The sequence below is a fragment of the Rosa chinensis genome, chromosome 2, assembly GCF_002994745.2.
Source record: "Rosa chinensis cultivar Old Blush chromosome 2, RchiOBHm-V2, whole genome shotgun sequence".
Taxonomy (NCBI): domain Eukaryota; kingdom Viridiplantae; phylum Streptophyta; class Magnoliopsida; order Rosales; family Rosaceae; genus Rosa; species Rosa chinensis.
In genome coordinates, this window is record NC_037089.1 from 11,401,577 (window position 1) to 11,413,854 (window position 12,278).

At 39.4% G+C, this 12,278-nt stretch overlaps 3 protein-coding genes across 3 annotated transcripts; 2 read left to right on the plus strand and 1 right to left on the minus strand.

Annotated features, from left to right (window-relative positions):
• Window positions 1-2,606: 2,606 nt before the first annotated feature.
• On the plus strand, window positions 2,607-4,679 carry LOC112183427 (L-ascorbate peroxidase 3). Its single transcript, XM_024321805.2, has 9 exons — window positions 2,607-2,811; window positions 2,918-3,042; window positions 3,184-3,233; window positions 3,408-3,473; window positions 3,575-3,623; window positions 3,717-3,799; window positions 3,892-3,971; window positions 4,135-4,237; window positions 4,324-4,679. Exons 1-9 carry the CDS (start codon window positions 2,696-2,698, stop codon window positions 4,519-4,521), a joined length of 870 nt encoding a protein of 289 aa, XP_024177573.1. The 5' UTR covers window positions 2,607-2,695; the 3' UTR covers window positions 4,522-4,679.
• LOC112183428 (L-ascorbate peroxidase 3) lies at window positions 4,636-6,763 on the plus strand. Its single transcript, XM_024321808.2, has 10 exons — window positions 4,636-4,777; window positions 4,904-5,046; window positions 5,296-5,420; window positions 5,487-5,536; window positions 5,623-5,688; window positions 5,768-5,816; window positions 5,896-5,978; window positions 6,068-6,147; window positions 6,230-6,332; window positions 6,421-6,763. The coding sequence occupies exons 2-10, from the start codon at window positions 4,925-4,927 to the stop codon at window positions 6,601-6,603; spliced, it is 861 nt and encodes a 286-aa protein (XP_024177576.1). The 5' UTR covers window positions 4,636-4,777; window positions 4,904-4,924; the 3' UTR covers window positions 6,604-6,763.
• Window positions 6,764-7,215: 452 nt separating this feature from the next.
• Window positions 7,216-9,445, minus strand: LOC112183426 (protein POLLENLESS 3-LIKE 2). Its single transcript, XM_024321804.2, has 4 exons — window positions 9,158-9,445; window positions 8,846-9,058; window positions 8,585-8,740; window positions 7,216-8,409 (listed from the first exon to the last, which is right to left on the minus strand). The coding sequence occupies exons 1-4, from the start codon at window positions 9,323-9,325 to the stop codon at window positions 7,492-7,494; spliced, it is 1,455 nt and encodes a 484-aa protein (XP_024177572.1). The 5' UTR covers window positions 9,326-9,445; the 3' UTR covers window positions 7,216-7,491.
• Between the last annotated feature and the right edge of the window lie 2,833 nt (window positions 9,446-12,278).

A 12,278-nucleotide genomic window follows, 5' to 3' on the forward strand; every position in this document is an offset into this window, starting at 1 on the left:
ATTTCTCAAACCCGACCATTGCATGTCCTCCTCCCTCATATCAAGTTCATGAGCCCTTACTAAAAAAAGAAAACTTACTCAAACCCATCTTACACTGTTCATTGATAAGTGATTTATTGATGGTTCTAATGGGTTATCAAAGCACAAAACCGATAACCCAGTTGCCCAGGTTTCGTTGAATAGATATATTCTTTGTCTGATTACGACACAAATTTCAGACGGGTATTGAACATGGTTTGATGTTTGATTAAGATTGGGAGCCTAAATTAAGAATGGTTTTGCGAGGGATTTGATGATTTGTGGATGTGTAGAACTCGATTTTTCTTATAGTTTGGTGTGTTAAATAAATGAGGGATCTCTGTAGATTTATCACTATCTCCTAGTGGTAGGGTGAAATTTGGTGTCACTGGATGTATTTTCCAGTGGCAACATGATGGGAAAGCTGTGAGAATGGATATTATACTATGCTGTATTCGAGTTGCAGAACGAATTATCTTTCCGTTGTGTCATCGTTGGGAAGCAAATAGAACCGTCTGGAGATTTTTCACTGCTCGTATCTTGATTTAGAAGCGGGGGGTTCTAGTTGGACGTCCAAATTTGCTATTTGGACCTCTCCTACTTATTGGATCTCTAATTCACTTTTTTAAATACTTAAATAGCTAAGTGCACCTCCTTAATTTTACCAAAATATCCTTGAACAATTAAATTTATTCTTCAACAATCTTTTGTTCTATTTTTTTTTTATTATCTCTATTAATTCAACTAAGAGAAGAAGAAGCAGAATGAATTGACCAAATTGCAGATTTGGACTAGTCAACTAAGTCAAGTTTCAGGGATTAACGCTGCTCATGAGTCTTCGGGGTATTAACGCTTGAACTTGAAGAAGAGCCTTTCCTAAAAGCAAGATTCTTTAATGTTGGTTCCATCGGATCTATGAATCAATCCAACATTTTAGAGTGTCGTAAGCCATGGAGAATTGAAAATATAAACTTTGAAGAAAAAGTTAAGGGAAGTAGCAGAACAAACTGAGAAATTACAAATATTTTTTGTTACTGCTGCATTCATCTATCCCTTCCTAAAGTTGAAACAAACAAGGAGTAGTTTTGCTTACAAGTATAAAGGTCAAACTTATCTAATTTCATCTTCAAAATATGGGACTTTAATAGAAAACAATAACAATTTAAAATTTTGTACAATTGTATTATCTTGCATCCAAGCATGGGAGATTGAAGAGAGAACATACTTTGAAAGTAAAAAGAAAAACATCTTTAGTTTGTCGTGGGAGGTAAGAAAAGTTTTTTTTCTTTTCTCTCTCTCTCTATATCTTTATATGTATTTTTATATGAGTTGACAAAGTTCAATAACTATTAAAAAATAATAGAGGTCCATATAACAAATTTAGCGGTCCAACTTAGAAGTAGAATGATGGGTTTGATGAAGAAAAAAGAAACGATGGTGAGAGAGGAGGGAGCAAGGACATAAGAAGGGAAAATATGGAAGGGAATTCATTCAAACCGATTGCTGTATTTCTAAATGGATTTAATATTAGGAAAATCTGATATTTTGCCACATGGCCGAGTGCTGGGTGGGTACGTACTAATACTATGTAGCACTCCCCAGCCAGAAAATTACAGTGGTGCTTTAAGATTCCAGTACATCAGCTTCCGAAGTACATAGAAGATGGACTTGTTTTTAAAGAAGTCATGAGGCCTACTCTACTAGAGTCCTACCAGCGGACCACACATGAATCAATTTATAAATCAATCTACTACTCTACTTATAAATCTTAATTACTGCACAAATAATTGAACTATTGAAGTATCAAACTATCAATGAGGTCGAAGAATGCGTTTGACCAAATGAAACTGAAGCATTTTTCTGTTCTTCAAGGTGACCTAGCCTACTGCTCTTGCTTTGATCTTTCAGTTCTTGTTCGCTGAACACAATGGCGATAAACATTAGGCCTGGAGCTGATTATATGAAGACTAGATGAGCTTGTAGACTAAATGTCTAAATTAGGTGTATGATATAATCATAAAACTTATTTGTTATTAATGTATTACAAAAAAACAATTGTTCGTGTTTGTTAAGGTAGATGATAATTTATAATTAAAATGAATTATCTTATTCAGATTAAAAAAAGATGAATGTTGAGATTTTCAAACACAAATTCTTACTTGGTTTCTCCCAAACGCATTTAGGGTCACTTGCTCTATTAGAAATTTAGTCAAAAATTGATTGATCTGCGACAGTTTTGCAGGTTGTTCTTGTTCTTCATGGTCTTTTTAGGCCAATGGCCCAAGTAAAGGGTCAAGGCCCAAGTCAAAACCCAAGGCCCAACTTAACGACAAAGTCCTTCCTCAGACTCCGGATGACGCATCGGTTCGTTAATTCGTTCCAGAAGGTGCGAACTCCAAGAAAGATGTGGAAGTTTAAACCCACGCGCACTCTCAAACCACTCCAGCCTCACGCTCCACTAACACCACCCGATTCTTTACTCTATCCGTCCTCTTTCCGGCGCGTCCATCTCACGCCCACTGATGACGCCCCTGTACCACCCCACTTTAATTACTAAAAAACAACGAAAATAAATAAATAACCAAAAACGCTCAAAGCTTTCCATTCCCTCTCTCCCGCTATCCACAGAGCTCAGCAAACCGAACCAGAACCAAGCGCGTGGAACGTACGCGCCGCCATGGCGGAACCTGTCGTAGTAGACGCGCAGTACCTGAAAGAAATCGAGAAGGCTCGTCGGGACCTCCGCGCTCTCATCTCCAACCGCAACTGCGCTCCCATCATGCTTCGTCTGGCGTAGATTCTCATTTCCCTCATTCAATTTCGTTTCTTGACTGAGTGAAGCTCAGAGTTGACCAAAATGCTTAGAATTTCTGCAATTCTTGGACTTTGATTGTTGCAGGTGGCACGATGCTGGAACTTACAACGCTGAAACGAAGACTGGAGGGGCAACTGGCTCCATCAGGAATGAGCATGAGTTGGGCCATGCAGCTAATAGTGGTTTGAAAATTGCTGTTAATTTTTGTGGTGAGGGTTTTTTTTTTTACTTTTAGTAAGTTTCTCTGATTCTAAGTTACACTAATTGAAAATGTTTGGTCTACAAGGATAGTATTGATTCTTGTTTATCATCGCTTGCTAATTTTGGTGTGATTCTATTTTGATATGTAGAGGAAGTGAAGGCCAAACATCCGAAAATCACATATGCTGACCTTTACCAGGTGACTATTGTTATTGTGTATCTCTCCTCTATAGAATTGTTAATCTTTGGCTTTATTCTGTACTTCATGTTTCGCATAGCAGTGAGAAAAAAACACTGCAAATCTCGGTTTAATTTGATGAATTTTTATGTGTTTGATCTGTAAAACTTAACAACTTTTGTTTTATGACCGTAGCTTGCTGGGGTTGTTGCAGTTGAGGTCACCGGAGGCCCTACTATTGAGTTTGTTCCCGGTAGGAAGGTATGTTACTGATCATGCCTTAATGGCTGTTGTCAAAAACAATCTAAATTGTTGGGTTGTTTTTAGTTTTTAATGAACTTAATTTTTATAATTTTAAACAGGATTCATTGGAATCTCCTGAAGAAGGAAGGCTTCCAGATGCCAAAAAAGGTATATGCATGCCTATGTACTGAGATGAAGATCATCATGATTGTGCTTTTGCTTAATAGTACTGAATGCTTTGGCTGTTCAATTTTGGTGCAGGTGCACCACATTTGAAGGACATCTTTTACCGCATGGGTCTGTCTGATAAGGACATTGTCGCACTGTCTGGAGCCCATACATTGGTATATCTATAGCTTTTTACATGGATCCATCACTTTGTGTCACACTTTTGCTATTTATAGTACATAAAACCTAATGTTCTTCGGTTCTGTAGGGTAGAGCACATCCAGAAAGGTCCGGCTTTGATGGCCCTTGGACAAAAGAGCCTCTGAAGTTTGACAATTCATACTTTGTGTAAGAGAATCACTAATTTTGTTGAACATTTTATTTGATAGGAACAAATATAGTATTAACAAATTTCAGTGTCATCTGGACACCCTTTTCTTGTAATCTGGTGCTTTTCACCGGTAAGTTACAAGTTCTAACTACGGGTTTAACTTTACAAAATTGTTATCAGGGAGCTACTGAAAGGAGAATCAGAGGGGCTGTTGAAACTACCCACAGACAAGGCTTTATTGGATGATCCTGCGTTCCGCCCCTACGTTGAACTTTATGCAAAGGTAATTCGACCTGGGTACTTCTGGAAACTTGGGTGAAATGTTATTGTGGAGCATAATGTTTACCTTTTCCCCCGATTACTTTGTAGGATGAGGATGCATTTTTCAGAGACTATGCAGCATCACAGAAGAAACTGTCAGAGCTAGGCTTCACTCCACCTCCATCTAGTCTCAAGGAAGCTGAAAAGACTAGTGTCGTAGTGGCACAAAGTGCTGTGGGAGTTGCAGTGGCAGCTGCGGTGGTGATTCTGGGTTACTTATACGAAGTTCATAAAAGAGTCAAGTGAAAATGTCTTCTTTCTAGCATATCATAAGAAACCAGTGAATTATATTTCTTGTTCCATTCAGAGAAGAATAGTACTTATTCTCAGTGGAACCTTGCACTTTTGCTGTAATAAGTTCTAAAATTCTCGATTCAGCTTATAAAGGACGTATTGCTGGTATTTATGACTACAATGCTTTGCCTTTTAATAACTTGACAGAGAAATTTAAAGAGCACAACTGAAAGAAGGGGGAAGAAACCTTCCTGCTTATTCAAAAAGGGTACCAATGCTTTTCTTGTTCTCTGCAAAACCCTCCTGCCACTCTTCCTTCATTCCGATTCTTCCTATTCCTCCATATAAAATGAACTGCAACAAAACCTCTTATTAACAAGCACTGCAATTTCAGTAAGGCTGCATACCAGTTCTCATGGCGGCATTACGGTCTGTAAAGGAAAAGCAACTCTACCTCCAGGAAATTGAGAGGGCTCGCCAAGACCTTCGTGCTCTTATCTACAGCAAGAACTGCGCTCCTATCATGCTTCGTTTAGCGTAATTATCCCCTCTACCTTCTTTCCTTCACTTGGTTGTTCCACTAAACTTGTTCTTCGATGTCTTGTATTCCTAATTTCCTATTGTTAGCTTAACTCTTTAGCCTACCTGATTCTGCCCCTTCTTAGACTGTAAAGATGGTACTTTTTGAATCAAAATTTCAATATTATGGATATGGTGATTAGTTTTCATGATTGAGGGTCCTCATTAACCAATCAGAAGTCACATTTATGAACAATATTCTTATAGGTGGCATGATGCTGGAACATATGATGCTTTTACAAAAACCGGAGGGCCTAATGGCTCAATCAGGAATGAGGAAGAGTTAAAACATAGCGCAAATAATGGATTGAAAATCGCGGTTGACTTATGTGGTAAGCCTTTCTTGTTCAAATTTCAATTGGGATTCTCTGTGTTCTTGATTGTGGTTTGATTTTCAGAAGAAGTGAAGGCCAAGCACCCAAAAATTACATATGCTGACCTCTACCAGGTATAATACTTTCTAGTGTTTGATGTGTTTAATAGCTAATGTCAATCAAACCCACAATTTCACTTACTTTAAAGGTTGGTTTCTAGCTTGCTGGGGTTGTTGCAATAGAGGTCACTGGAGGTCCACCTATTGACCTTGTTCCGGGTAGAAAGGTATGCAATCGAAAAGAGTTTCGTGTGACCGATACCTAAGTTGTTTTTCTTCAATACCTTTCTTTATCTCTCAATTTAGGACTCAAAGCAGTCACCACCAGAAGGGCGCCTACCAGATGCCAAACTTGGTATGCCATCAACTGTGTTCGTACAATTTCATGTGTTAAACAAGGTTGCTAACTGCATTAAGTTTCACTTTGTTCATAGGTGCATCACATTTAAGGGATACTTTCTACCGTATGGGACTGTCTGACCAGGACATTGTGGTGCTATCAGGAGGCCACACATTGGTAACTTTCGCAATCCAAAGCAGACAATCTTATCCTTCACTGCACTGATCAACATATATAGAAATTTATCTCTTCTTATGGTCCTGTAGGGAAGGGCACATCAGGAGAGATCAGGCTTTGATGGACCCTGGACAAAGGAGCCTGCGAAGTTTGACAACTCATACTTTGTGTAAGACGTTCATAGAAAAGTCACCTACTTGTATATGCAATAATCAATATGTAATGTCTAGAAATGTGAATTCTTTGATCAGGGAACTATTGAAAGGGGAGTCAGAGGGACTGATGAAACTTCCCACAGACAAGGCTCTAGTGGAGGATCCTGGGTTCCATCACTATGTCGAACTATATGCAAACGTAAATTGGCTGAAGTCTCTATGTGCTGTTGATAATTTTATGATACCGCATATTCCAAAATTAAGATGAATCATATGTATATTGGCAGGATAAGGATGCATTCTTCAGAGACTATGCAGTATCACACAAGAAACTATCAGAACTTGGCTTTAGCCCACCTTCTTCAGGTCAGAAGGTAGGACTTGCTCTTAGCATTGCTGCTGTCTTAGTTCTGGCAGTTGTGTGGGAGTTGACAGACCCGTTTCTCATATGGAAACAATACAATAATTAGGGTCCATGGATATACACTGGGACTCTACAACTTTCATATATAAGTACGTTAAGCGTGTAAATAGGTACATACCCCATGTAATTTGATTAGTATATATATTGTTGCTCAATCCAGAGCCAGAAAATGAAAAATGAAGAAATAAAGATTTCACTGGTGTTTATCGAAAATGAGCTATTTTTATTCACTCAAATAAAGATGTGCTGTTTACAATGCATACATGAATCCATAGAATATGCTTCTACTTCTACTATTTAGAGGAGAACAAGTTCATCTCCAACTAAACTGATCTGCTGAGGAACTTTGCTTGTAAATATGCTTGAGTTGATGTTATCATCATCATCAGCAAAGCAATATCTTGGTGAGTTTTACTACCAGAACCTATTGCTAGTAAACAGCAATTGATGGAGGCGATAGTCTCTGAAAGGCTGAGGCTGCCAAATTGATGGCAGGCTGCCTAGAGAGCCTAGGAAGGTATCGAAAAGCCTGGTCTGCTTGATCTGCACTTGTTCATCATACATGTCAGCAGAAACAACACCTGTCGGACATTTCCAAATAAGATGAAGGAAACAAAGAAATATAACATTTCCAAATAAGATGAAGGAAACAAAGAAATATAAAAAAGATTCATTGTTATTCATTATCTTTAAAGATGGCCCAAAACGCATACATAAATGTAAAACTTAAATGAGCTTTTTTCCTGCTGAGTGGAGTAATAAGCCTGAGATTACAGCTTCAACTACACACTCCCATTCTCTACCAGGAAACGATAATTGAAGGAGAACAAGTTCATCTCCACAACTCCATCTCCAGCCTAAACCCCCCGAACTTAAATTAGTTATATAGCAGATACTTAGTTTAATTATTAGAGACTAAAGCAACTTAGATTACTTAGGCCCTTGCCCTCGGACTTAAAGAGAGAGTAATGTCTTGAAATACCCTGAGCCTCTTCTCAATCTTCTTTGGAAACATCCCCGAATTGTTTCCATTGCCAATCGCCTTCGCTGCTTCATTTGTTGGGTCAATCACAGCAGCAATGATGGCCTCTTCAAAGTCCTTGCTATCAGGCAAAAACTGAGCCAATTTGTTCTCTTCATTTTCCTCAAGTGACAGCCTTCTTCGAGTCTTGTTTTCCGGTACACCCAACTCCACAGTAGGCTTTGTTGGGATCTCAATTGCATCAGTCACTCTCATATTGGCAGCATTCCCAGACCTAGTCCTCTTAAGGGTCTCAGCACATTGAGATTGAGAACCATCATTCCCTATTGGACCAGGAATGAGCTTTGAGTAAAAAGGCTGTGCAGCACAATTCAGTGAGTTAAGTGCGTTGTTGTTTCCAAGGGGAGGCAGAACTTTGGTTCTGGGCTGAGTTAGCAGCAAGGAGTTGATGTTTTCGTCCGCAAACTCATCGATTTTGACAGATTCCACTGGAGGCAATGTGGTGTGGTGATTGTCTCTGCAAGGCTGGGGCTGCCAAATCGATGAGGACCCAAGAAAGGCATCGAAAAGCCGGCTCTGCTCTACCCGGTCCAGACCCTTGTTCATCATCTCAGACTCTAAGTCCTTGAGCATTTGCTGCGCCCTTTCATAGGCTTTAAGATGTGAATCTGTTCCTCTTGGCCCATCAGCCACGGCAGGCTTGACTCGCCGGAGATTCTCTTTAGCCTCCGAGATTCTTCCTTGCTTCATTAAGCAGATTCCGAGATTGCACATTTTGTTGTTGTCTGGTGCTATAGTTAGTGCTCGCCGGTATGCATCTTCGGCTTCAATGTAGTTGTTCTGCTGCATCAAAGCCCACCCCAAATTCCCCTGAAAACACAGATTCAATTAGTATTAGTCTCAATCTATTGACCCAGTTCACATTTCTTCAACAATTTGGTTTGTTCTACAATAATCTAGTCACTTAGCATTAGACCCAGATCAGATTGATTCAACAATTCTGAATTGAAACAATAAACTTTGGGGTTTTGGGTTCTGGTCTTACCAGTAATCTAGTGGCTTCTTGTTCCACAGAGACTTGAAATTTCTTCCCTTGAGATCTGGCAGTTTTGGTACGTTTTCCATTGAAAGCCATTCCTTGTTGAATCAAGAACAACTTGTGCCTCAAAAGTGCTATTTGATCATCCAATCTTCCACATCTCTGCACAAAAATCAACCCCAAATTATCAACAACTGTTTCACTCCTAATTTATACACACACAGAATGAATATTGAGATTTTGTTGGGGTTTATGAAGAATTAGTACCTTGTAAAGATCCAATAGAATGTTGTCAAGTGACTCCTGGGCTTGATCCGAACATCGATGTCTCAATGACTTGATGGCTTCAATGGCTTCCTCAGCCCTATTCTGTTGCTTCATCACAATGGCCATGTCCTTGAGAGCACTGTCAACTCTATCCCCAGAATTAATGGCCGCCCAGAACAGAGGAATAGCCCTCTCTGGATCCTTATCCACCAGCTATTCAAATCAAAAACCAAACACCCTTCAATTAAACATGAATTGAAATAACTAATCTGGGTTTTGGAATCGAATTTCGTAAAGGGTCCAGAAGCTTACCTGAACATTCTTGGCTCTAACGTAAGGAGTGTCCCCCACTGGCACCTTGTGAGTCACATGGAACGACTCGGACCGAGTCCTCGAAACTCCTAGAGGCTTGGCCGGAGAGGAAGGAGCAGATTTGGTGGGTCTGAAACCCGGTGGAGCATTCCACATATCTTGCATCATCTTCGAATCCGAGATCAATTTCAATCAAAGATGAAGAAGACAATATGGAACTGAGATGACTGAGATGGAATTGGGAGGCTTCAGAAGAAGAAGAGAGGAGGAGAGAGTGAAGGAATCGGTGTGATTTGTGAAGGGGTATTAAGAGAGAGGAATGTATAGAGAGTGAAAGATTCGAATTTTTTGACCGTTGAGGTTACCGTTCTACAAAGTAGCCGTTGGAGATGTTGGAAAGAAAATTAGCGTATTCGCACAGGTGGCTATTTGTCCAAGTTTGGGTTAATTATTTGTATTTGACCCTCTTGTTTCTTTTTTTAATTCCATATTGTAGGGGTTACTTACCATATATAAGTTTAATTTTTGTTGGAATATGATTCTGACATCGTAGAAAATTTGGAATAGTTGAATTTGATTTGGGGTCAAAAAGAAAGAAATTTAGGATATAGAATAAAAATGTACATAAAAATTTGTATGGAAAATGATCATTTACTCAATTTTAACAACAAAATTGCCTACTTGCTCCACTAACAGTTTTTTAACCCCATTTATCCAAAACACTCTAAGGGATTATTTCCCTACTACCTAATTAATTCTTTTTTTATTCTTTTTATTTATTTTTAGGACTTTTTTGCCCTCTCCTTCTTTCTCACTTAGAGAGAAAAGTCATCCTCCACCATGCTGTGCTCCGGTGACTAGTGGCAGGCAGCGGACTCCGGCGACCGGTGATCGAAATCCGGCGATCGATTGACCGAAATCCGGCGACCGATGAGGGGAATCAGGCGACCTGTCACCGGAATCCGACTACCGAACTGGTGTCGGGATTCCGGTGTCTGAATTTATTGCCCTCCAATAATACCCAGTAACCATATTATTGACTCCCAGTAATCATATTATTGCCCCCCATTAATCATATTATTGCCTCCCAAAAATCATATTATTGCCTCCAATAATCATATTTTTTTCGTCCAGTGAATTGTATGAACTCCCGAAACCAAAATGAATACACTACAAGCACAATTGATCATATTATTGCTCCCTAATACTCATATTATTGGCTCCTAATAATCATATTATTACCCTCCAATAATCATATTATTGCCCTCAAGTGAACCAAAATGAATACATTACAGATATAAAAATAAATAAATAAATAAATAAATAAAAATCTCTGGGCACCCAAAAATTGCTCTGGGCACCCACCGGAGTGTGAGGCCGATGCAGGAGTGGTTAACTTCACTGACCATCTCCACAGACCATCTCCATCGTTCATCATCATCTTCTAGTTCCATTGGAACGAGGCGGAGCCGAAGCGCATCGGAGGTGCAGGATCGAGGGTGGCCGGGCGACGTAGTAGGCCTGGATCGAATCTGATCGAACTGATCCGATCTGGACTGGGTTTCACAGATGCCTCGCTGTACTCATAGGCGGAATGGCTTGAAGGTGCAAGTTCGAGTTTTGCCGGGTGACGTCGAATCAGTGGCGGCCTGCATTGCATCGGATCGGACTGATCCAATCTGGACTGGGTTCACAGATCCAAGCTGGGGATAGATTTGCTTGGAGGAGGCAGCACTTTTATTTGGCGCGACGGGGATGGCGGAATGACTGCGTTGCCGGATTTGGGGGATGGAGGAGAGAAATCGGTTTGGGGGGGGGGGGGGAGGGGGAGAGAGAGAGAGTCGACGAGGAGAGAGAAATCGGTGGAGAGAGAGAGAGAGAGAGAGAGAGAGAGAGAGAGAGAGAGAGAGAGAGAGAGAGAGAGAGAGAGTCTGAGAGAGAGATAGATAAGTGTAATTCATTAATTAAAATGAGGGCAATACTGTCACTAGAGATTATATTGGGTAAATGGGGTTAAAAAACTCTTAGTGGAGTAAGTGGACAATTTTTAGGCTAAAATTGGGTAAGTGGTCACGGCCCCAAATTTGTATTCTATGGTATGAACACAATCCAAGTTTACCTTGTAGGGGATTTTGATTTGAAAGTTTAGATCGGGATTGAATAGTAAAATTGAAATGTTTATTCTCCGCCGTGTAATCTGATGAAGTAATTCGTGCACTTTGTAGACGATTTTTTGAGGATCTGTCCAGCCAAATCATTCACCCACTTGATTTGTGAAAATTTGGCGGACTGTTTTCATATTCATTTGGTGGATGATCAAACTGTTTATTGATTTGAGTGATTGCAAGAAGGATGCAGAGATCGAAAGAACAAATGAAACGTTTCATATCATAGAATAAAATTGGGGTAAAAATAAATGTTTTAAGATATAGAATTAAAATGTATATAGAAATTTGCATTCTAATGGTATGAACAGAATTTAAGTTTACCTTGTAGGGGATTTTGATTTGAAAGTTTGATTTCTGGTTGAATTGTATCCGAACGTTTATCCTCCGTTGTGCAATCCGATGACATGAATCATGCTTCCTGTAGGCGATTTTTTAAGGATATGTCCAATCAAATCGTTCAGCCACGTGATTAGTGAAAATTTGGCAGACTGTTTTCATATTCATTTTTTGGATGTCTGAACTATTTATTGGTTTAAGTGATTGTAAGAAGGATGCAGAGGTCAAAAGAACATATAGTAGTGACAGTAAGAACGAATGATAATGATAATGATATCACGTAAAAAGTTAGGGTGGTTGGAGAGAGTGCACTTCCACATCTTTCAATTTGCAGATGTATACTCAAGAGCAAGTCTAAGTTCGATACACGTATGTATATATAGTGGTTTCTAAAGAAAAAAAATTGAGGTTTGACATGTCGGAGGACAAATATATATAAAAATTAATTATATTTTTGTGAGCTGGCAAATGAGTGCACAATCCGATCAAATAAAAATATCCTCTAAAATTTACAATATTAGATGGAATGTTATCGTCACGTCTTGATATCGACCAGAACAACGTACCAACTTTATGGTGTTGCTTTTGTGGCAACTACTATTCAGGGTTGACAATTT

Coding starts and splice junctions, on each gene's coding strand:
- LOC112183426 (XM_024321804.2), bottom strand. CDS start 9,325: ATGATGCAAGATATGTGGAATGCTCCACCGGGTTTCAGACCCACCAAA. Junction 9,059..9,157: donor TTAGAGCCAAGAATGTTCAG/GTAAGCTTCTGG, acceptor TGATTTGAATAG/CTGGTGGATAAGGATCCAGA. Junction 8,741..8,845: donor TTCTATTGGATCTTTACAAG/GTACTAATTCTT, acceptor ATTTTTGTGCAG/AGATGTGGAAGATTGGATGA.
- LOC112183428 (XM_024321808.2), top strand. CDS start 4,925: ATGGCGGCATTACGGTCTGTAAAGGAAAAGCAACTCTACCTCCAGGAA. Junction 5,817..5,895: donor CCTACCAGATGCCAAACTTG/GTATGCCATCAA, acceptor CTTTGTTCATAG/GTGCATCACATTTAAGGGAT. Junction 5,979..6,067: donor TATCAGGAGGCCACACATTG/GTAACTTTCGCA, acceptor ATGGTCCTGTAG/GGAAGGGCACATCAGGAGAG.
- LOC112183427 (XM_024321805.2), top strand. CDS start 2,696: ATGGCGGAACCTGTCGTAGTAGACGCGCAGTACCTGAAAGAAATCGAG. Junction 2,812..2,917: donor CCCATCATGCTTCGTCTGGC/GTAGATTCTCAT, acceptor TGATTGTTGCAG/GTGGCACGATGCTGGAACTT. Junction 3,043..3,183: donor AATTGCTGTTAATTTTTGTG/GTGAGGGTTTTT, acceptor TTTGATATGTAG/AGGAAGTGAAGGCCAAACAT.